This window comes from Convolutriloba macropyga, chromosome 4 (genome assembly GCF_964194025.1).
Source record: "Convolutriloba macropyga chromosome 4, txConMacr16.3, whole genome shotgun sequence".
Lineage (NCBI taxonomy): Eukaryota > Metazoa > Xenacoelomorpha > Acoela > Convolutidae > Convolutriloba > Convolutriloba macropyga.
In genome coordinates, this window is record NC_134471.1 from 17,143,220 (window position 1) to 17,168,198 (window position 24,979).

General features: G+C 36.5%; 1 protein-coding gene across 4 annotated transcripts in view; it reads left to right on the forward strand.

The window, feature by feature from the left end:
* Positions 1-24,979, forward strand: part of LOC142337488 (putative Na(+)/H(+) antiporter nhx-9) — an 80,124-nt gene that overhangs the window by 22,366 nt on the left and 32,779 nt on the right. For 3 of the 4 annotated variants that reach the window (XM_075386744.1, XM_075386745.1, XM_075386747.1), the window contains exons 6-8: positions 1,720-1,746; positions 2,655-2,823; positions 3,791-3,946. In XM_075386744.1, coding sequence (XP_075242859.1) covers positions 1,720-1,746; positions 2,655-2,823; positions 3,791-3,946 — 352 coding nt within the window. The remainder of the gene's footprint in view (positions 1-1,719; positions 1,747-2,654; positions 2,824-3,790; positions 3,947-24,979) is intronic. The other variant, XM_075386746.1, reaches the window with a different exon arrangement.

Here is a 24,979-nt window from a genome sequence, read left to right on the forward strand (position 1 = left end):
TATTTGATTGAAAAATGAAATGTTTTGAATTATGATTTGAAAATGAAGGAGTTTATCTGCTCTTTGTGTAACCTGAGCGATTTTTATCTTTGAAATTTTTGATTTTTACAAGCTATCGTTGGCAATGTTGCAGTCTTCCGTTCTACTATCGATGACCATCTTAACAGGTTGCAGGTTCTTAATAGAAATTGATAGTTATACTTTTGGCTTCTCTGAGATTGGAATTGGTTTGTTGTACTTCGAATTTTCAGAGGAATGAAATTTGGTTCTAGCTTTTTATTGGTGGTGTGAACCTGTCTGTAAAGGTTAAAATTGGGCCCTTCCCGGAGTGTTCCGCTGTGTACTCTTTATAGTAGGATTTTAGAGTAACACCGATAGTTGTGTGTACTCAAATAAAAAACCGTGGAAGTAAAAAATACTTGAGCTACGTTTCGGAAGCTTTTGTTTACGTAGTCGTAATTTGGCCTTTTATTGGATTAATTTACCTTCACCGAGGTTTTTTAAGTCTTATAGCGCATTTTATTGAGTATATCTATTCCTTCTCATGTTTTGTTTGACCCTTTTTTGTCTATTTGATTTTGATCTAAGATTATTTTTAGCCTTGTTATTTTTTTTGCCTTTTTTCTTTTGTTTGAAACTGTTTTAGGTCTTTGATATCGTTCTTAAACTTTGAGTCGGTCCTAGAGTCTTTCAGTAGTTTTTCTAATTGGCTTTTTGTTTATGAAACAAAATACTTAACGTGAAAGCAAGTACTTCGGTCTTGGACTGATTCAAAGTTAAATGCTGAGAGGATACAGTTGTTCGTTTTTCATAAATTCATTTCGTAGAATGGGACAATTAATATAATTAACTAAGAGATAATTAAATTAATAATATAATTAAGTTTTGCTAAGAGATCAAATTGCTCTTTTTGCGTTTGGAATTTTTAAAACACATTTTATATTTTACTGAAAATTTACTAAATCAGGTTTCTTAGCCTTTGTTCATTGTGTGAAAGGCGGTTCTTAGAGTGAACCCCCCCCCCCCCACCCAACCCACCCCCATCCATCAGTCAACCCCGCCCCCAATCCTTCCCCTTCAGTCGCGCGCCAATTACACCCCCCCCCCCCCCCCCCAGCAGACACACACACGGCCCTCAAACCCCCGCCCACCCTCTTCCACCTGACATTTTGGTCCACCCCCTCCCCCACCCTGTCTACCCCCCCCCCCCCCCCCTGAGAACCCAGCTCTGCTCACCTCCCCTAATGCTAGCATCACTTAACCCCTTCTGGCTACCACCAAAATCAACCGCTGGCTGGGCGTTTGAATCCAATTTGTCCGACGTTAGTCGGTTATGTTTGAAGTTTTCTGTCTATTTTCCAGTTTTTTTCCTGTAAATTACTCCCATAACAGTTACTTACTTTTTCTTGTCTATTTTGGCTCATTCCGGTATTTTAATCTTTGTCCTTTGATGTTATTTGTGGAGATATCCATAATATATCAAGTTCAAATGGCCATGTTAAGATGTGACATGTGAACTTTTATTTGCCCTGTGAAATCCAAGAAAATCAAATTTTCCGTTTCGGTTTCCTTTTTATAAAGACTTGGCTAATAAACGCTAAAAGGTTTATCGAATATCGCTGTTTCTGACCTTTTTGCTGTCTCGATGTTTCTCGACAACAGCACAAGAAGGTAAATTGGTGTCAGGTGATTGCGTTTTTTAATTATTGGTTATTTCAGGTGTTGCTTTTCTCTAAGAGGAAAAACGTGAGTAGTTTTAATGTGCGCTCATCATCTGCACCATTTGATCAGTTCCTCAAATGTCAGAACAACTCCTCTTCATCCGTTAAGTATCCGTAGATGAGTTTCGTAGATCTAATGATTTAATTGACAAAATCTTATAAAGCTGATGTCTGAAATTCTTCATTCAATTTTTTTAGTAATTGAAAATTAATTCAAAATTTTTTGGTAATTCTTTTGTAATTCAAAAATATTTCAAGTTGCAGGTAATCAGTATAACTGTGGTGCTGAATATTTTGATTTATCTTGAAATTGCTTGATGAATTACCTTTACTCCGTTCTCTTGGTTATATAATTCTAATTTGATAGTCCCTAAAGTGACCCTGGTGAAAATTGTTACCCCTTGCATATAAATTTAATGAAGTAACCAAGAAAAGTTGGGCTTGCCAAAAGGTTTATTTAATTTATAATGCGTGCCACCATACAGCTGATACTTAGATGCATATAATTGGACAAGAACCGTGAATATTAACATTTGTGGCTTCTGCGTAATCACAGCCGAACAGCATTAGGGCAACTGAGGTTTCTTCCGAACTGCCTTGCTCACCATTGCTCTTTTTTGATGACTATGGCATTTTTTATGCGTCTGAAACCTTCGTCACTACAACCAAGAGTGATCTGACTGTCGTCGACTTGAACTGGAAATCTGGCTAAGAGCTCATATGAAACTGTCTGGCTGTAAACTACACCGAAATTCCGTAATTGTTCGGGTATTGGTGGTTGTTTTCTTCGACCATAAAATGATTAGATTGTTTTAAGAAAGGCTGAAAAGCTTAAAGATAAAGTTCTGATGGATTTCAAATCTGCACAGAATTGTATCGCTTTATGAGTGGTACCTTTGTACATGAATCTTGCGGCAGCCATGTTGTGTTCAGGTAAGCTTCATCTTGCCGACACCGAACGTGGAAGATCTGGACAAGTACCTTCACAGTGGACATAACCACCATGTTCCACCTGTCGCCGGTGGAGATGCCACTTTTGACAAGGGTGGAATGCTGCACGCAGGAAGCAATGGCAATGGAAACAGCAGAAAGATATCCGCAGGTATTGTTGACTATATTTTTAAGTAATGGTTAAGTGACTCTGGTTGAAGTCACTGAGAACTTCTGGCGTTTATCGAGAACCGCGAAGCGGTTCGAGATATTAAGTCAGAATTTTGAAGTGACTTCTGCAGAGTCACTTAACCATGCTTAAAACACGAAACGCGCACGTTTTAAAATGACGAAAGTCAACGGAAATCAATTTCTGGCTAATTAGCAACTTCTGGCATTTTAACTTTTCTGGCACAGCAGACTTTCGGCATTTTAAAATGTGAACGTGAGTGTTTTAAGTGTATATTAGACTACTGCTTATCGAAGTATCGAGTTATTAATGGATTGATACGACGTTGAAGACCGCGTGAAATCATTGACTACTAGTGTCGAAAGCTGTAGTCTAATGTGCTTAATTTATAAGTGTGTGTTGCATACGTTAACGCAGCTGATCTACGAACACAACTTCATTGATACTGAAGATTACGTCAACTGTCCTTTAATACCATCTATTATTGGACAGTTTACGTAATAGCCAGAGTTATTGGACAGCTGATGCAACAGGCAGCAGAGCAGTACTATTGGATCGTTGACGTAATATTCGTGTTAACGACCAGTTTTGCTCGTAGTACTGTGGTATTAATGGATACAAAAATTATGCACATCTGTAAATTAACGGTGTTTATTATGATTTAAAAATAATCTGAATAAATTTGTTGAAACAGGCATAAGGTTACTTTCCTATGATCATTTACTAGTTCGTTTCACATTAAATAGTTGAACATCTGGAATAGAAAATTACATGGGCAGTTAAATATCTCGTTAAATCTTATGATCGTACAACATGAATTATCAAAGTATAATTCGGTTCTGTCACAAAATTGTATCTTCCCAACGTAATTCCGTTCTGTTTGTTTCTCCTTGTTCGTCTCATAAATACAAAAAGATTGTGCTAGAGGAGTAATAAATCAATATTTCAGAATCGTCTGATGGACACAACCACAATGGTCATAATCACAAATTGTCAAACGGAGTGAAGAAAGTGAGTGGGGCGGGACCTGGGCCTCTGGTCACTATGTTTAAAAGGAATGCCAGTTGCGATGAATATTCAGAGGATGATGGCATCACATTCTCAGGTAAAACATCTAGTCTTAATTTTTTGTTGTCCTAATTGTTGGCAGCGGTCAAACAAGCCGATAGTCATGGACAGTGGTCCGCTGGGATTGAAATCACTAGATCTCCTAAAAATAACCTTTTTTGTTTCTCTTGTAAGCTGGAATGCATTATATATTGAAAATACTATGCGCAGTTTACTTTTTCGAACGTTTAGAAAAAGTTTTTGCGTGTCTCTTTATGAAAAAGTTTCGCTTGACCGTTTTTGACTTTTCGAGTGACTTCTACGCCTTTGCCTTTTTGCGTTTTGCGTGATCTAAAATTCTCTCTCAATCACAATTTCAAGCAGCTGAACTCAATTGGCGGCAATTTAATACTAAAAGTCAAATGAAAGGTGCGCCGAAACATGCCATTTTTTGCTTTAAATCTTAATAGTGGTATATATTGACCTCTAATGTGGTTATTTGAAGCCCGACTGAAGCGGGCTGCAATTGATTAGAGCTCCCACTAGTCGTTCCAGAGCAATTCTTGCTACGTTTAGTCGGTTATGTTTTATTTATTTCGTCGTCAAAAATTCTGGCCTGTTTTTACGCTTCTTGTCAAAGTACTTTTTAAATTCCTGTATACAAATTTTCTTCTGAATTTGGTTTTCGACATTTTTGCTCTCATGAAAACCATTTTGTCCTCTTGCGTGAATTTTTTAGATGTCACTTCACCTTTAAAATTATAGTGTGCTTACACCCATTGGAAAACTTTTGATCCACCAAGGAAATTATACCACCAAAATTGATGTACAGTGTAGATCAAGAATAAAACTTGTTGCTTGAGACAATTTTTTAAAACATTTTTGCCTCTATAAACTACAATTCAAGGAGGCTAGCGCTACTATTTTTTTTCGTACTGCAAGTTCCAACTTTCCAGTGGAAAGGATAATCAAAGGTTTCAACTTTCAGTGGAATAAAAAATTGAATCGTTGGAAAACAGTGATGAAAATTGAAGTAGATAAACCGCAAAAAATGTGGCAAAATTAAGAAAAGCTACGCTATGTTCAACTGGAACTGTACACCAATAAAAAAGGTCATATTGCCCTTTTAAATCTCGTAAACTGTCGAAGTAGAATAACCTAAAAATAACGCCTTCAGCCAGTTTGAGCTTTTGGCATCATTTTATATATTCGCTGAACTCACTGCTAAGACAAGGTATTTAAAAAAATGTGCAAAAGGTTGCAAAATAATTATGAATCGAGAGTTTCAAGCACCTATAAGCACCTGTAGTTTGACAAATCTATCATTATAAATTGCACGAATGGAAAAAGAACAAAAAGAGCAATACATGCTATCATCCAATACGATACCTAATTAAGCTTAAGCTAGTTGCAACCAAAACGAACCCTTGGACTTTCTCTCGATAGCAGTTCGTCCAAAGGTAGTCAGTTTATGCTAAGCTATAATTTGAAAACCTTAACTGCTCAGAACTATGCAGATTTATAAAACTACAATACTACTAAAAATTTCTAGAAAATGGAACTGAGACGATATATGTTGTGTTTTTCTGGCGCGGCCTTCAATCAGTTGTTCAAATCCAAATTTATCATCTTTTTCGATTGTAGAGAAGACGAAATCCACAAATAAACCGTTCGCAGAAATATTCTACTCTGTTAAGGCGGAATTGTTGTACTGTTTTAGCACATAATATATCGATATGATACCAAATTTGAATTTTGGACTCATTGTGATTATACTGATTAAATTTTACTGCAATGATACTGCCCCAGTGATTGTGGAATTTTTATCGTGTAAGATCTGACAAATTTCTGACAAAACCATCTTGCTAATAGCCTGTAAGGGGATGCATCTTCTTATAAGATCTTATAAGACGTTTATCAGATCTTATACGATAAAAATTCCTCTTATAAGATCTTACACGATAAAAATTCCTCTTATAAGATCTTACACGATAAAAATTCCTCTTATAAGATCTTACACGATAAAAATTCCTCTTATAAGATCTTACACGATAAAAATTCTTCTTATAAGATCTTACACGATAAAAATTCTTCTTATAAGATCTTACACGATAAAAATTCTTCTTATAAGATCTTACACGATAAAAATTCTTCTTATAAGATCTTACACGATAAAAATTCTTCTTATAAGATCTTACACGATAAAAATTCCTCTTATAAGAGCTTACACGATAAAAATTCCTCTTATAAGATCTTACACGATAAAAATTCCTCTTATTAAGATCTTACACGATATAAATTCTTCTTATAAGATCTTACACGATAAAAATTCTTCTTATAAGATCTTACACGATAAAAATTCCTCTTATTAAATCTTACACGATAAAAATTCCTCTTATAAGATCTTACACGATAAAAATTCCTCTTATAAGATCTTGCACGATAAAAATTCCTCTTATAAGATCTTACACGATAAAAATTCTTTTTAACATAGCCGGCAAATTATTATTCATTCCGCGATAAAAATTCCGTTTTATCGGAACTAAACCGAATCCTTTCAGTCTCTCAAATTTTAGATATAGCACACATGAAAGAACCTCAAAGATCTTTCAGTTCCTATCAAAACCAATTTTTAAATTTTATTTTCAGATTTTTTAATTCCTCGGTTCCTGTCAAAACAAAAACTTCAAGGAGTCAAAGTAAATTTGAACTCAATTAAAACCAAAATAAAGGTTTTAGTAATCATTTAATAATTAACGTAATTTGAATCAATTAGACATCAAAGTAGTTTGAAACATCAAAGAAGTTGGAGTGAGACCAAAGTTTTTGTTTGTCACATTCAAAGTCAGTTGTTTCCAGCTGTTACTTGCTTCTTCACCGAGATTTGTTCTCCTGAAATTGAAGCGGTGGAAAATTACTGATTCAGGCATACATGAGTAGTGCCGATAGAAAAAAACTGCATATTCCGAAGCAATTTTGCTACTTTTAAACAAAGTTAATAATTCCAGTGCAGAAGCCATCTACTCCAAGAACAATCATTGACACAGGGGCCGCAAGATAAAAAATTGAACCATCAACTGCACTAAATTCCGACAAACCGGAAATCTTACTTTGCACGAATTACGAAAAACAGATGTAAAAGAAGTTCTAGCCCTTTTACAGCATACAACCATTAACTTACATTTCGCCGTATGGATAGTTTTCCAGCCAATGTCTTGATTGTTGGCCCAGTTCCAGGTATGTTGTTGGACTGAGCTGATAGGCTTATTCTGAGCTGAAAAATTGCTAACAGCAGCATCTAGTTTCATACAATAATAAATTTTCTCTATTATTGCTTCACTAATTCTATCAACAGACTGTTGGCTGGTTTTAAATCAAGCGTACAAGAGCAGCGCCAGCAAAATTTTGCTTAGTTTGTTAATCAGGCGTACAAGAGAAGCGCCAAGGAAAACGGTCTTAACATTTGGTACTAGATCAGGCGTACAGGAGTAGCGCCAAAACAAGAAACGGCTTAGTTTTTGAGTCAGGCGTACAACAGTAGCGCCAAGAGAACCAATTCTAATATTCAGTGTTAGATCAGGCGTACAGGAGTAGCGCCGTCAAAAGTAAAAATGGTCTTCCGTAATTTTTTAGCGAGCGTGTCAAGAGTGCCGACGAATCCGATAATAATTTCTATGTATAGACAAGCCTACTGGCGTACAGTAGCTCAACTACATTCTATCAACAGACTGTTGGCTGGTTTTAAATCAGGCGTACAAGAGCAGCGCCAGCAAAATTTTGCTTAGTTTGTTAATCAGGCGTACAAGAGAAGCGCCAAGAAAAACGGTCTTAACATTTGGTACTAGATCAGGCGTACAGGAGTAGCGCCAAAACAAGAAACGGCTTAGTTTTTGAGTCAGGCGTACAACAGTAGCGCCAAGAGAACCAATTCTAATATGCAGTGTTAGATCAGGCGTACAGGAGTAGCGCCGTCAAAAGTAAAAATGGTCTTCCGTAATTTTTTAGCGAGCGTGTCAAGAGTGCCGACGAATCCGATATTAATTTCTATGTATAGACAAGCCTACTGGCGTACAGTAGCTCAACTACATTCTATCAACAGACTGTTGGCTGGTTTTAAATCAGGCGTACAAGAGCAGCGCCAGCAAAATTTTGCTTAGTTTGTTAATCAGGCGTACAAGAGAAGCGCCAAGGAAAACGGTCTTAACATTTGGTACTAGATCAGGCGTACAGGAGTAGCGCCACAACAAGAAACGGCTTAGTTTTTGAGTCAGGCGTACAACAGTAGCGCCAAGAGAACCAATTCTAATATTCAGTGTTAGATCAGGCGTACAGGAGTAGCGCCGTCAAAAGTAAAAATGGTCTTCCGTAATTTTTTAGCGAGCGTGTCAAGAGTGCCGACGAATCCGATATTAATTTCTATGTATAGACAAGCCTACTGGCGTACAGTAGCTCAACTACATTCTATCAACAGACTGTTGGCTGGTTTTAGATCAGGCGTACAAGAGCAGCGCCAGCAAAATTTTGCTTAGTTTGTTAATCAGGCGTACAAGAGAAGCGCCAAGGAAAACGGTCTTAACATTTGGTACTAGATCAGGCGTACAGGAGTAGCGCCAAAAGAAGAAACGGCTTAGTTTTTGAGTCAGGCGTACAACAGTAGCGCCAAGAGAACCAATTCTAATATTCAGTGTTAGATCAGGCGTACAGGAGTAGCGCCGTCAAAAGTAAAAATGGTCTTCCGTAATTTTTTAGCGAGCGTGTCAAGAGTGCCGACGAATCCGATATTAATTTCTATGTATAGACAAGCCTACTGGCGTACAGTAGCTCAATTACATTCTATCAACAGACTGTTGGCTGGTTTTAAATCAGGCGTACAAGAGCAGCGCCAGCAAAATTTTGCTTGGTTTGTTAATCAGGCGTACAAGAGAAGCGCCAAGGAAAACGGTCTTAACATTTGGTACTAGATCAGGCGTACAGTAGTAGCGCCAAAACAAGAAACGGCTTAGTTCTTGAGTCAGGCGTACAAGAGTAGCGCCAAGAGAACAAATTTTAATTTTCAGTGTTAGATCAGGCGTACAGGAGTAGCGCCAAAACAAGAAATTACTTAGCTTTTGAGTCAGCTGACTCAAGAACAAAGTAATTTCTTATTTTGGCGCTACTCCTGTACGCCTGATCTAGTACCGAAAGTTAAGACTGTTTTCCTTTGCGCTTCTCTTGTACGCCTGGTTAACAAACTAAGCAAAAATTTACTGGCGCTAATCCTGTGAGCCTGATTTAAAACCAGCAAACAATCTGTTGATAGAATGTTGTGGAGCTACTGTACGCCAGTAGACTTGTCTATACATAGAAATTAATATCGGATTCGTCGGCGCTCTTGACACGCTCACTAAAAAATTACGAAAGACTATTCTGACTTTTGATGGCGCTAATCCTGTACGCCTGATCTAACACTGAAAATTAAAATTGGTTCTCTTGACGGTACTTTTGTACGCCTAGGCGTAAAAGAGTAGCGCCAGGAGAACCAATTTTAATTTTCAGTGTTAGATCAGGCGTACATGATTAGCGCCATCAAAAGCCAAAATAGTCTTTCGTAATTTTTTAGCGAGCGTGTCAAGAGCGCCGACGAATCCGATATTAATTTCTATGTATAGACAAGTCTACTGGCGTACAGTAGCTCCACTACATTCTATCAACAGACTGTTGGCTGGTTTTAAATCAGTCGTACAGGAGTAGCGCCAGTAAATTTTTGCTTAGTTTGTTAATCAGGCGTACAAGAAAAGTGCCAAGGAAAACGGTCTGAACATTCGGTACTAGATCAGGCGTACAGGAGTAGCGCCAAAACAAGAATTTACGTATTTCTTGAGTCAGGCGTACACGAGTAGCGCCAAGAAAACCAATCTTAATTTTCAGTATTACATCAGGCGTACAGGAGTAGCGCCAACAAAATTCAAATAGTCGTTCTATTTCGAGCGTGTCAAGAGTTGTGCCAAAGACTCCGGCATTATTTTTTAATGCTGGGTAAAATGTACTATTGATGCTAGGTAATAACTAGGTTATATGTATTCTTGAGTTCAATTGTTCAACTTGGTTACTTATGCTTAGTTGAAATGAAATTGTTGCAATAGTTTCAAATTGAAAGCTCACTTCAATTCACCACACAAATCTAACTCTATAAACATACTAAAGCAAAGCAGTCCAAAGCCAAATTAATCTCACTAACGATCTCAACACTTCTGACAATTTACCTACTTTTATTGAACTGAGCTTTCCAAAATCACCAAAGTAAATTGAGCTTTAAAATCAAAATTAATTCTCTTTAACTGCTCTCAGGGTTATTGTATTTGAAAAACTAAAAAGCAAACAATAAATGTAAGAACAGTTAATGAAGTGTCCGTTTTCTGAGAGCAATTAATTCATTAACTTTGATACCAGCAAGTACGTACACAAGCGGAGAAAGCAGTTTTGAGTAAAGCGTGCTAAGTAGCGAAAGTTTTGTCAGCAACATATCTTAGGAAAACTGTCTGCTTTGGAGCAAAATTTTCGATTTTACAGTGTTTGGCCCATTTCAAAGATTAACTTTGAAATTAGAAAATTAATTTGTGTATTCATTTGTAATCTGTAGAAGAAATGAAATTTAAAAACTCAAAAGCAGAACAGTATCCAAAAGTTTAGTAGTCTACTTCAACTTGAAATGCTCTTTTATTACTCTTCTCATCAAAGCAACGGCATTAATTTCACCAAGAGTAGTCAAGTGGGCAGGGTCATCTTCAAGGAAATGAACAGGATGCAGTTCTCGAGGACCAACGTAATGAGACCAGACAGTAATTCCATTCTCAATAATCATCAACCTTTTTTGCAACAATTGATTAGTTTCCCTCACAATATCCTTATGTGCATCCTGTCTTTGGATGAGACCTATCACTGCGCACCGAATGAAGTTATCGTTGACTTTATCATGAAATTTAAGTAGCAGCTGGGCAGTTTCTTGCGGAGTTTGGGTTGGAAATTTGTTGCGGGGATGAACCGAAACATCATTGTTTCCGCAGAAGAGAATGCAATGACTAAAACCGTCATTTTTCAATCTTTGGAAATGCTCGTCGCCTAAGAATGACGCTCGGAAGCCTTTGCGGTCAGCAATTTCAATGTTGAACTTCGAAAGCGATGCATCCGCAACAATTCGCTGACGAATGCGAACCAAGTTAGAGTCCCCAATGATGAGAATTTTAGGATAGCTGAAAAAAGCAAATAATATTAAGTCAAAGTCTCATTCAGATGTAGTATTTAAAAATTAAAAGTTGCACGAAACGGAAGGAAATGGTGGCAAAGTTAACTAATTGTGATCAAAACCTTCTCTCATTACACTAACTCTTATATCATTATGGCTGTCTACAAGAACCACACACTTAAACATTAACGTTTTTACATCGAGCTCCTGAAGTCCTCCCAATTCTTTTAGCTTAAACAAGAACCAATCGGTAGACTCTGAAGATAACAAATTTTCACAGAAATGAAAATGCCTAACAATAGCGGTAAAACCGTTAGTTTTTTCAACAAAGGTTTCAATTTGTACGAAATGACCGTCACACAACTGCACGATACATTCACTCAAGTTTTCAGATAACTTACTATAAGAACGTGAAGCAAATAACTTACCGCAATCATTTTTATATCTACCGTAAAAGGCTATTTCACCCATTTCAGAGCAAAAGAGCAAACAATCGGCCGAAACCTTAGTGAAGAGACGGTAATTATCACGTTCTCCTGAGACATGTGAACTTGAGTGCTTATGCTCCTGCTCAAAAGCAACTTTATGTTTCACAAAACGCTCAACCATATGTTGGCATGTTTTAACGGAACCAGATAATGCTGACATTAATTGATAATGACAAGATTCAAATGAAAAAGCAGTAAAACACCAAAGAGGGCCTACTCTTCGAACTTGCTCTACTAAGTGTCGCATCGAGTGAAAGTTGAAAGACATTGAGATAACGCCGTATATCTCCTCAAAGTTTGAGAAAAAAATGTTTATCAAAGCGTCAGCAGAATCGATCATTTCAGGAGTTGTAAAATTATCATAGAGCAAGCGAATAGCCGTTGATAGGGTGAGAAAACTCTCAAAAACTTTTTGAGCTGTCGTTTGTAAATTAAAAGTAGAAAACACCAGGGGACCAGTATGGAAGAAAAAAAGTTTGTAATCAGATGCCTTCCAAAAATTAAGTTCTGAAACGCGCTTGCTTTTGTGCATGAACTCCGACGGAACCTTGCACTTTTCAATTAACAGACTCATACTTTGAACCTCATTTCCCTTTAAAACCCCAAGTAGAGACTTACTTAAAATTTTGGCCGTTCCAAGAAAAACTTGGTGCATCGGATCTATTGGAGCATCCCAAGGAAAACTTAAAATATTGCACAAAGGAGATTTTCGTTTAATACCAAGTAAAGCACGGTTTTTATGCTCTGATAGTTATCCAATTTGCTGAAATTTCCGATTTTCTCTTAGAACAAAAGAAGCTGAGCAGGGATAAAGCATTCTCCTCTGATGGCTAACGCCACGCATGAAACAGTGGGGACAGCCATAATAACCATTAAACTGTGTCATACAAAGCATTGCCGCCCTAGCGGGCATATCACAAACAAGAGAGCGAAGTCGGAAAAAAACTCGCCCGATTTCGGGTACATTTACACTTTTGTTTATTAACATATCCAGTTCAGCAGTCAATTTGATTAGCAGTTCGGAAAAATCTGGCTTCGACTGTCCGTGCCACAAACTTAGCAAAACGATATTAGAAAAACTAGACCTGAGAATTGGAGGAAGATTATAGACTTGAATCCAAACTGGCCAAATTGATGTTGACTTAGAACGGAACACTTTTGCCCCGTCAATATTGCAAACAAGTTGAATCTCACCATGAATGAAACAATCTAATGGTTGAGCCCAGGAGCAACTTAGAGACCAAGATTTCAATACAGACTTTTTATTCCGGCGAAGAACCTGTGAAAGCTGAAAAACACAATCAATTAGGACAAGAGTTGAGCAATTTGACTTAAGCGCAACTTGAGTAGTCAAAGGCATTAAATGTTCCACGCAACCTAGGAACAGGTTATTAGGTTTCGGTAGTACAGACTCAAACAACTTAAGCACATCTTTTCTCGCAATATCAGACATTTTATGAGTATCACAAAGTAACTGGTACTGTTTCAAAAAATTTTCAACCTTTACGTCGGAGCCACTAAACAACATTGGCTGGAAAACAGTGTCAACATCAGCAATAGCATTATCCTCTATAACATGATCATCGTCTTGTCGAACATTTATTAGAGGAGTTAAATTATAAGGAGTTGAAGCAGTGGGAGGATTAAAATTCTCTATTGGAGTTTTGTCAGCAGGCGCAGGAGAAAGAGGGGAGAACGATTCTGCAGAAACCACAGAGTGATCAGCAACACCAACTTGGCTGTTATTCAAGTAAGGCCCATACATTGTAATTCAGAAAGAGATCATTGTCATCACTATCAATACTCAAATCCCCTGCATGGGACCTTGAACAGGAACAATTTGTATCAGTGTAGGTAGAAAGCAAACTCCGGGGTGCTCTACTGCAATAATCATATTGAGAAACAAACGGTCTAGAGAACTTTGGCCGAACGCTGGCCTCAACGACTACACTTCGCGTTGGTGTATCTTGTGCAATATCAATTTGCGTCTTTTCAGATGGTAAAACTAAGGACGAAGTTCTTACAAGTCTATCTACAAAAGGTGGTCCGTGAGAATTCTTAAAGGGACATAAGCAATCAACATTGAACTCGCCGAAAGCGTGACGATCGTATAAAACAGTTATTTCATCACCAGCTTTAATTTTTCGAGTTGAAACACAAGTCATTAAACAAGAATTCAGGCGTACATATTTTGCATTGGGCTTACACGAAGAGTTTATAAAAGAAATTGGACCAAGCATAAGCCATAGTTTCTTTAGCCGCTGGCTCTGAATTAGCGAAAAATCATTAAAATTTTCGATGACCTCAGACTCATTGATCTCTGAGAGAAGACCAGTTAGACCAGGAAGACTAATGTTCTCTGCAAAATCCAACCGAGAAAGAACGCCAAGAGGCGCAAAAGAGTTTACGGAAGGTAAATTCTTTACTTCCTCAAAATTAAAGGAGAGAAGAGAACTTTCATACTCACCACGAAGAAAAGTTGATGAGACAACATCTAATTCAAAGTGTCCAACTTGAATTCTGTGAGCAACTTTTTGTGGTTCATCAATATATTCGCTTGACAACCGATTGTCCAAACAGGCTAGCGCTCTCCAATTGAGTTTAGACTTTTCCAGGTCACGTGGGATCCTCTGATACCTGTTGTTCATTTTCTATCTTAAATAAATCTCCCTTATTTGAACCGTGAATCAGAGCAACCAATCAAGCTTCTGGGAAACAGATGCAGCTCAGTAGAGAAAACTAGATAAGGACAGAGATCAAGTAGAAAAACAGCTAGCAACAGAATTTCACTAGACTCATCCTAACATAAATATAAACAATCCAATACAATTCACCGACTGTCGTTCACCGTGTTGAAGCTCTCTTTGCAACCAAGGGCATTGGCGGCGTCTTTAGCTCTGCGAAATGCGTAAAAACTGGGCCCACATATGTGAATGACGGCAGCTAAGGAAAATTGGTTTGTTACAATTAAAACTACAGGGTTAAAAATGAAACATCAGAAGACCATATGGCTACCTCTAAAATACATCTCGTCCTCTGAGTCAACTCTTTTTTTGCCCTCTTTCAGGGACCTATAGGGAAACCAGCAGCGGTTTTCCCTTTCTTCCCGAGTTAAGATATTTCGAGCCAAGAAACGTCCGAGTCGACCGTGCTCACAAGGTTGGCCGTCAAACGCCAGTAGGTTCCGACCTTTGTACATCAGTTCGTTACCGGGGAACATAATCGTCCGATAGGATGAAGATTTTGTCTCATTCTAAAAAAACATCCATTCACCAGAGTGAAACAAACGACGACTGAAGTCAGATGAATTGCTATCGGGAGGCGGGATCGCAAATTATTCAAAAGTGCGCATTACCAAAAAATTAGGGAAACAATTAAAATTTTGGCCCCGCCCTGGTTCAAATCAATAAAAGATACAGCTGGCAGATTGCCAGAAAATAGCCGCAATAGCTTTGTAGATCTGCAGTCTTAAAAAATTAATTAAAAGACCAAAAATACTTTTCAATGGAGGCTGCGATATTAAGCGTTGATTAGGAGTCTGTACAAATTGTTGCTACCTCTATGAAAAGCTCTCAAGTAACCGTTATTTATAATATCGACATATGACGTCAAGCACGCTCATTAGTTGAAATTGCATAAACGAACGATCAAAAGCAGATTTGAAGTGATTGTGACGTCATATGGTTGTAACAAAAACATTCAGGACAAAAAACCAAGAGAAGTACAATAATAGACCCGGCTATTGCTGTGCAGCTATTAAAATAATTAAGATTTTTACTAACGCTTTGTCTCAGGTATACTTTGAACTCCAAAAGAGCGTTTCTGAGATTCAATAAAGCCTCACTCCTCTTCCAATTTTTTCTCCAGCTCTTCGAAAAGCGAAAGAAGACAATCTGGGGACATATTTAGCTTTAAAAAGTCGTCACGTTGATAAACCGCCATATATCTTAAAATCAAACAGATAACACGCTAATGTTTCAATGTATACACGGAAGCACATTTGTTCAGATAACAAAATTTAAAAAAACTCCATTGGTTTCTCAAGTAGGTTTCAATTAAAAAGAATAACTAAATCAAAATGTGAGTTACAAAGCGATCCTAAAGTCATCTCAATAATTTACTGCTACTAAGAGTTCTCCAACAATATTAAATCAAGGCAAACAAAGAACAACAACTATTACAGCTGAAACTCCTAACAAATCAGGAGACAACGAAAACAAATATAAAAGGCAACTGACTAGATCAGAGCAACTTTTAACACGTAAACATAGGAAACAAGATTTATAAACTCAGTTCAGTAACAATAGCAAACGCAAACGTCAGGAAACAAAATCAGCTATTATATTATTCTACTGCTGGCCAGATTTAAACTGCGGTTACTTTTTTTTATCGCGCTTGGACTTTTTGGCCTTAGAACACGAAGAAATAACAGAAGCAGCATCCTCTTGGCTCCCATTTTCTTCCACTTGCTCTGTAAACACTGATTCTCTATCTTTCTCAGCAACGGCTACTCTGTCATTTGAATTTTCATTCTCCTTATTTTCCGAGGTTGCAGATGAGCGCATACATTTCTCTTTTCGTCTCTTCAAAATTCCTTTCAGGTCCAGACCCATTTGGTTGACCCGCCTAAGCGTCTCCCTATATAATTTTCCGGTATAGCTACCAGCAAAAATTTCTCTAACCGCTGACTTGTACAACTCAGTTCTCTCATTGTCAGCTGGTGGTCTACCTTCGTCTATGTTTCGCTGAGGATCTATCACATATGTCGCCAATTCCTCCTCTGACCATAACGCCTTGGCAACATTACGTGCTCGCTCGACATCAGTCTCTCCACCAAGATTCAAAAGATTTACGCCATTATGCATATGAGCCGATTGCCCAGAACCAGGAACAAGGACCTCAAAGTTCCCAAGAGTTTTCTCTGCCTCACTTATCATGCCATGATCTCTCATCTTTTCCAACTGATTCATGCTCAACTTTATGAATTTTGTCATTTCGTTCATCAGTCTTGTTTCGTTTTCTGTCCTTTGCAGTATTCGGTCAAAAACTCGATCCAATTTTTCCAATGTCAGATCCTTTAACAAAAAAGGCTTACATGGTAGCTCCATCTCTCCACAGCAAATAGCATTAAACATCACAAGCAATGGGAGGCATGGAACCAGCTCAGTTTTCTGATTAAAAATCAGGCGTACAAGAGTATCGCCAATTTAAGATCCTGTTTTCCATTTCAGAATTATTCCGCTCAAACTACATTAGAACCTAAAGTATATCAGGCGTACAGCGTAGCGCCACTTACCCGTTTTTCATTGCACGTATCTGCTCCTTTGTTGAAGTTACTGGCGCTTCCAGGTTTATTCGAGCTGCACTCACCGTTCTTTGATTTAACTTCGTCGAACTCATCTAAACCAAGATTTCCTTGTAGATTAATCAGCTCCATTTCTTTCTCGCCAGTTTCCTGTATCATTCGATTGATGAAATCATCCTCTTCATTGGAGAGCGCTCCTTTTTCTTTTCCACTGATGTAACTATCAATCCGCTCTTCAAATTGTACTCGCAATTCTTGTTGTGCTGCACTACATTTGCTGAGTGACTCAGTAAACACCTGAGTAATGTTCATATCATTAAGGTCGTCGATAGTTCTGCCCTGTTCAATTTGTCTCATCAAATGCTCTGACACATCTCTTACTTGGGGGAAGAAACCTTGCGCAATAAAAGTTCCGGGGGCAACTTTCAAATCCACCTCCTCGCCTTTCTTCAGCTCAAATTTACGCAAATTAGACATCTTGGGCCAAAACATGGAATCTGCTTGCAGTATTTCATATTTCGAGTCTACTCGGAAGAAGAACAGGAATGACCAGCCTCCAGGAAAGGTAAACTCAAACTGCTGAGCCAGTTCAATTTGACGAGCACTTCTACGCTGAGACATAGCTGACTACCTAAGCATCGTGGTTCAGTTTAATCCAAGGTTTTTTTCTCAGTCAGTTAAACTATTTGGCAGCAAAACAACATGCCACAATCTTGGTGAGAAAACATAATCAGCAGATTGCCGGAAAAAACCGCTGGTTATTTTCATAACCAGGATTGGGATAGAAAGAAGTTTAAGAAACTAAGGAAAAAAAATAGGAAAAAACAAATAAAAAAAATTGAAAAAAACTTTGTAGACAATTTTGAAGTGCGAACTACTTTGAAGTTATTTTGGAGCTGGACATACTCCTGTCAAGAGAGACGACACGGGGGAGGTATCTGTATCGGCAATCAATAGAAAACTATCAATAAGCGGTTTATCAAAAAGTGTTTTCCATTCTAGTCAAGGACTTCTTCAAATGAATTGAGGACCCACAAAGGAGTGTGAGCATCTGAGTAGGTTCTAAAACCGAAGGTAATTTCAGTTTCGGTTGCCCAGGGAAAAACTTCTGAATACGTTGTCAAATTTTGCGCTCAGAAAACTATCTATAAGCGGTTTATCAAAAAGTGTTTTCCATTCTAGTCAAGGACTTGTTCAAATGATTTGACTACCCATGTAGGAGTGTAAGCATTCGAGTAGGCTCTAAAACCAAAAATAATTTCAGTTTCGGTTGACCAGGAAAAAACTTCTAAATACGTTGTAAAATTTTGCGCTCAGAAAACTACCTATAGGCGGTTTGACAAGAAGTGTTTTCCACTCTAGTTAGGGACTTGCTCAAATGAATTGAGGACCCACGTAGGAGTGTAAGCATCCGAGTAGGTTCTATGAATCTTTCCGTAAAGGCTTGAGAGAACTTTCTTCAGGCAAAAAATATTGGGACCCCATTTTTTGTCTTCAAACTGTGTGAAAACTTCCGTTGGAGTGCCGTTCTGCTATAGGTTGACTTTAGAACCGATTAGAAGGTTGAGATATCTGATCATTTACGATTTTCGCCACGTACACCTTGAATCAGTGAAAAATGTTATGTTATCGCAAGCCAAAACGCTTGATCAACATTTTTACAGGAATTTTGTCTTTTTATCAGTCTCAAAAGAGTAGTAAAATTTGTTTTTTGCGGCATTTGCAACATAATAATATTTTCATAGTGAATGGAGTCACAGAGAAGTTTCATTTACAGAAAAAAATTGGATTAAATCATTACATATCATACGCTGGAACGTACTGGATGCATTTGTATGAACTTCTTTAGTGCTTACCACATCATTCACCCTTGGGGTGAACAGCATAAACCATTGAACTGATCATTGAACTATTGTTGTGGAAACGAGTATTTCAAATATGTTATCCACGGCAAAGTTCATATGAATCTTTCCGTAAAGACTTGAGAGAAAAAATTTCTTAAGGCAAAAAATATTGGAACCCCTTTTTTGTCTTCAAACGGTGTGAAAACTTCCACTGGAGTGCCGTTCTGCTATAGGTTGACTTTTGAACCGATTAGAAGGGTGAGATATCTGATCATTTACGATTTTCGCCACGTACACCTTGAATCAGTGAAAAATGTTATGTTATCGCAAGTCAAAACGTTTGGTCAACATTTTTACTGGAATTTTGTCTTTTTATCAGTCTCAAAAGATTACTGAAATTTTATTTTTGCATTACTTGCAACATAATAAAAATTTCATTGTGAATGGAGTCACAGAGAAGTCTCATTTACAGAAAAAAATTGGATTAAATCATTATATATCATACGCTGGAACGTACTGGGTGCATTTGTATGAACTTCTTTAGTGCTTACCACATCATTCACCCTTGGGGTGAACAGCATAAACCATTGAACTGATCATTGAACTATTTTCGTGGAAACGAGTATTTCAAATAAGTTATCCACGGCAAAGTTCATATGAATCTTTCCGTAAAGGATTGAGAGAAAAATTTTCTTAAGGCCAAAAATATTGGAACCCCTTTTTTGTCTTTAAACGGTGTGAAAATTTCCGTTGGAGTGCCGTTCTGCTATAGGTTGACTTTAGAACCGATTAGAAGGTTGAGATATCTGATCATTTACGATTTTCGCCACGTACACCTTGAATCAGTGAAAAATGTTATGTTATCGCAAGCCAAAACGCTTGATCAACATTTTTACAGGACTTTTGTCTTTTTATCAGTCTCAAAAAAGTAGTAAAATTTGTTTTTTGCGGCACTTGCAACATAATATTTTCATAGTGAATGGAGTCACAGAGAAGTTTCATTTACAGAAAAAAATTGGATTAAATCATTACATATCATACGCTGGAACGTACTGGATGCATTTGTATGAACTTCTTTAGTGCTTACCACATCATTCACCCTTGGGGTGAACAGCATAAACCATTGAACTGATCATTGAACTATTGTTGTGGAAACGAGTATTTCAAATATGTTATCCACGGCAAAGTTCATATGAATCTTTCCGTAAAGACTTGAGAGAAAAAATTTCTTAAGGCAAAAAATATTGGAACCCCTTTTTTGTCTTTAAACGGTGTGAAAACTTCCGCTGGAGTGCCGTTCTGCTATAGGTTGACTTTTGAACCGATTAGAAGGGTGAGATATCTGATCATTTACGATTTTCGCCACGTACACCTTGAATCAGTGAAAAATGTTATGTTATCGCAAGTCAAAACGTTTGATCAACATTTTTACAGGAATTTTGTCTTTTTATCAGTCTCAAAAGAGTAGTAAAATTTGTTTTTTGCGGCACTTGCAACATAATAATGATTCAAAGTGAATGGACTCACAGAAAAGTCTCAATTACAGAGAAAAAACTGGATTAAATCAAGGATTGCTCTTTGTTAAATAAAAGTTTTTGTTATTTCAAGACATTTTTTGCGAAAATATATCTTTTGTTTTAAGATTTGAGGCAAAAATTCCACTTACACCATTTTTTCAAAACAATAAGTTGCAATTTTCAGTCCCAAATTTTAAAATGCTTTTTAATTGTCTTAAAAATTGAGAATCAACTGCTTACTTTTTGAATAAATTTTTTCATCAGATCTTACACGATAAAAATTCTGGTAAGAGGAATGTTTATCTTATAAGATGTCTTATCAGATCTTACAAGATAAAAATTCTGATAAGAGGAATGTTTATCTTATAAGATGTCTTATCAGATCTTACACGATAAAAATTCCTTTTATCAGATCTTACACGATAAAAATTCTGGTAAGAGGAATTTTTATCGTGTAAGATCTGATAAGAGGAATTTTTATCGTGTAAGATCTGATAAGATCTTACACGATAAAAATTCTTAGTCAGCATCTTATCAGATCTTACACGATAAAAATTCCACAATCACTGGGGTGTGGTTCTGGTATATTAATGGTAAAATTTTCGTCAATACAATTTAAACGCTTTTCAGCTTCATCAATTGGTAAGAGGGAGGCTTCTAACGCCGAATTTTTTCATTTATTTGGATCTGTGGTCTTCAAATGTTAACTGTCGCTGTTCTACATACGTGCTCCTGATCTGCTGTATGTGTCACATAATTGCATTTTGACATTCTAGTATTTCAAGTGCTTAGTATTGTCATCATTTTCTTCTGCCCTTATTTACTAACTAAAAAATTGATTGTTAGCATCCTTCTTTGCTTATTAAGCTATTCCAGTATCATATTTTGAAATAGTAGTATTTATGACACCAAAGAATGAAAATTCATTTGATCTTTTTTAGCAAAGACAATTAAGCTTCGTTGGCTGTGTTACAGTACGAAGTAGCTTTGCTCAGGAAATTGATGAACAAACCTAGCTAACAGTGAGTTAAATTTGAGCAAGACAGTTATTTTAACGTTACGGAATGTATATATTTGGCGTGCATTATTGTGAACATAGTGCATCCAAAAAACTGACATGCATGCAAGAGGTGCAAACAGACGATATCTGTACCTGGTTGCCTCACGGGTAACCATGAGGCTAACCATTTTTTCAAATTTACCTTAAAAGTACCAACTTATTTCTAAAGCATATTTGAGAAAAAGATGCTTAAAAACGCAATTAAAAAATCCGGTGCATATGTTTCAAAATAACATTTGAAATTCGGAAAGTTTGTTAAAAAGTAATGTAAAGCGGAGAAAACCGTGACGATGAAATGGATTTAGGTGGAATAAATGGTTTTGTAACAGCGATCATATAAGAATGTGAAAACTCGATAGTAGCGTTTGTTTCTATCTTTTAATTGCTCTCGATCGAGGTGTGCAAAATTTATTGCTGTCTCTTTTGCCACGATTTTTTATTCTAGAATGTCAGAAAAATTTTGGCAGAAAAAAGGATGCAATGAGAAACTCAAAATACAAGGCTGATGTGAGGCTAACCGTTTATAGTTCAATAGGGCTACATCTTTCATAATTTTGTGAGAACAATTTTGAATATAATGAATTTTTATACCTTTGTATTTAAGAATTGAAAACATTCCGTTGATAATCAATTTTTCAGTTAAGTTGCTTTTTTCAGCTTCTAGCTGAAGATCCTTAAGTTATGGTTACGTTGGTCATTCAACATACTTTTTTCGCTTTTTGTCATAATGTTGTTAGCGTCATTCTTTTATTTCAAGTGCTTAGTCTGATCATTTTCTGCTCTTGTTTACTAACTAAAAAATTATTGTTGGCACCCTTCTTTGCTTATTAAACTATTCCAGTGTCGTATTTCGAAATAGTTCTATTTATGACAACAAAGAAGGAAAATTGATATGGTCTTTTTAGCAGAGACAATTAAGCTTCGTTGACAGTTTTAAAGTACGAAGGAGCTTTGCTCAGCAAATTGGTGAACAAACATGCTAACAGTGAGTTATATTTGAGCAAGACAGTAATTCAAAGGTTACGGAGTGAATGTTTTTGGCGTGAATTAATGCGCTGGTGTATCAGAAAAACTGACATGCAAGTAGTAATAGAGTGAGTGATAGTCCCCGGGGGGGGGGACCCCATGTATTAAGATAGGGTATAGCGGTATTTTCGGAGTAGGGTCCCCCTACATGTATTAAGATAGGGAATAGAATCTCCATGTATTAAGATAGGGTATAGGCGCGTACATGTATTAAGATTAGGAATAGAATCTGCATGTATTAAGATTAGGGATAGAATCTCCATGTATTAAGATTAGGAATAGAATCTGCATGTATTAAGATTAGGAATAGAATCTGCATGTATTAAGATTAGGAATAGAACATCCATGTATTAAGATTGTGTATAGCCGCCATGTATTAAGATTAGTCATAGCGGCCAACATGTATTAAGATTAGTTATAGCGGTCGACATGTATTAAGATTAGTTATAGCGGTCGACATGTATTAAGATTAGTTATAGCGGTCGACATGTTTTAAGATTAGGTATAGCGGTCTTAATGTATTACGATTAGGTATAGGCTACATGTATTAAGATTAGGTATAGGGTACATGTATTAAGATTAAGTAAAGGCTACATGTATTAAGATTAGGTAAAGGCTACATATATTAAGATTAGGTATAGGCTACATGTATTAAGATTAGGTATAGGCTACATGTATTAAGATTAGGTATAGGCTACATGTATTAAGATTAGGTATATGCTACATGTATTAAGATTAGGTATAGGCTACATGTATTAAGATTAGGTATAGGCTACATGTATTAAGATTAGGTATAGGCTACATGTATTAAGATTAGGTATAGGCTACATGTATTAAGATTAGGTATAGGCTACATGTATTAAGATTAGGTATAGGCTACATGTATTAAGATTAGGTATAGGCTACATGTATTAAGATTAGGTAAAGGCTACATGTATTAAGATTAGGTATAGGCTACATGTATTAAGATTAGGTATAGGCTACATGTATTAAGATTAGGTATAGGCTACATGTATTAAGATTAGGTATAGGCTACATGTATTAAGATTACGTATAGGCTGCATGTATTAAGATTAGGTATAGGCTACATGTATTAAGATTAGGTATAGGCTACATGTATTAAGATTAGGTATAGGCTACATGTATTAAGATTAGGTATAGGCTAGATGTATTAAGATTAGGTATAGGCTACATGTATTAAGATTAGGTATAGGCTACATGTATTAAGATTAGGTATAGGCTATATGTATTAAGATTAGGTATAGGCTACATGTATTAAGATTAGGTATAGGCTACATGTATTAAGATTAGGTATAGGCTACATGTATTAAGATTAGGTATAGGCTACATGTATTAAGATTAGGTATAGGCTACATGTATTAAGATTAGGTATAGGCTACATGTATTAAGATTAGGTATAGGCTACATGTATTAAGATTAGGTATAGGCGACATGTATTAAGATTAGGTATAGGCTACATGTATTAAGATTAGGTATAGGCTACATGTATTAAGATTAGGTATAGGCTACATGTATTAAGATTAGGTATAGGCTACATATATTAAGATTAGGTATAGGCTACATGTATTAAGATTAGGTATAGGCTACATGTATTAAGATTAGGTATAGGCTACATGTATTAAGATTAGGTATAGGCTACATGTATTAAGATTAGGTATAGGCTACATGTATTAAGATTAGGTATAGGCTACATGTATTAAGATTAGGTAGAGGCTACATGTATTAAGATTAGGTATAGGCTACATGTATTAAGATTAGGTATAGGCTACATGTATTAAGATTAGGTATAGGCTACATGTAATAAGATTAGGTATAGGCTACATGTATTAAGATTAGGTATAGGCTACATGTATTAAGATTAGGTATATGCTACATGTATTAAGATTAGGTATAGGCTACATGTATTAAGATTAGGTATAGGCTACATGTATTAAGATTAGGTATAGGCTACATGTATTAAGATTAGGTATAGGCTACATGTATTAAGATTAGGTATAGGCTACATGTATTAAGATTTGGTATAGGCTAAATGTATTAAGATTAGGTATAGGCTACATGTATTAAGATTAGGTATAGGCTACATGTATTAAGATTAGGTATAGGCTACATGTATTAAGATTAGGTATAGGCTACATGTATTAAGATTAGGTATAGGCTACATGTATTAAGATTAGATATAGGCTACATGTATTAAGATTAGGTATAGGCTACATGTATTAAGATTAGGTATAGGCTACATGTATTAAGATTAGGTATAGGCTACATGTATTAAGATTAGGTATAGGCTACATGTATTAAGATTAGGTATAGGCTACATGTATTAAGATTAGGTATAGGCTACATGTATTAAGATTAGGTATAGGCTACATGTATTAAGATTAGGTATAGGCTACATGTATTAAGATTAGGTATAGGCTACATGTATTAAGATTAGGTATAGGCTACATGTATTAAGATTAGGTATAGGCTACATGTATTAAGATTAGGTAGAGGCTACATGTATTAAGATTAGGTATAGGCTACATGTATTAAGTTTAGGTATAGGCTACATGTATTAAGATTAGGTATAGGCTACATGTATTAAGATTAGGTATAGGCTACATGTATT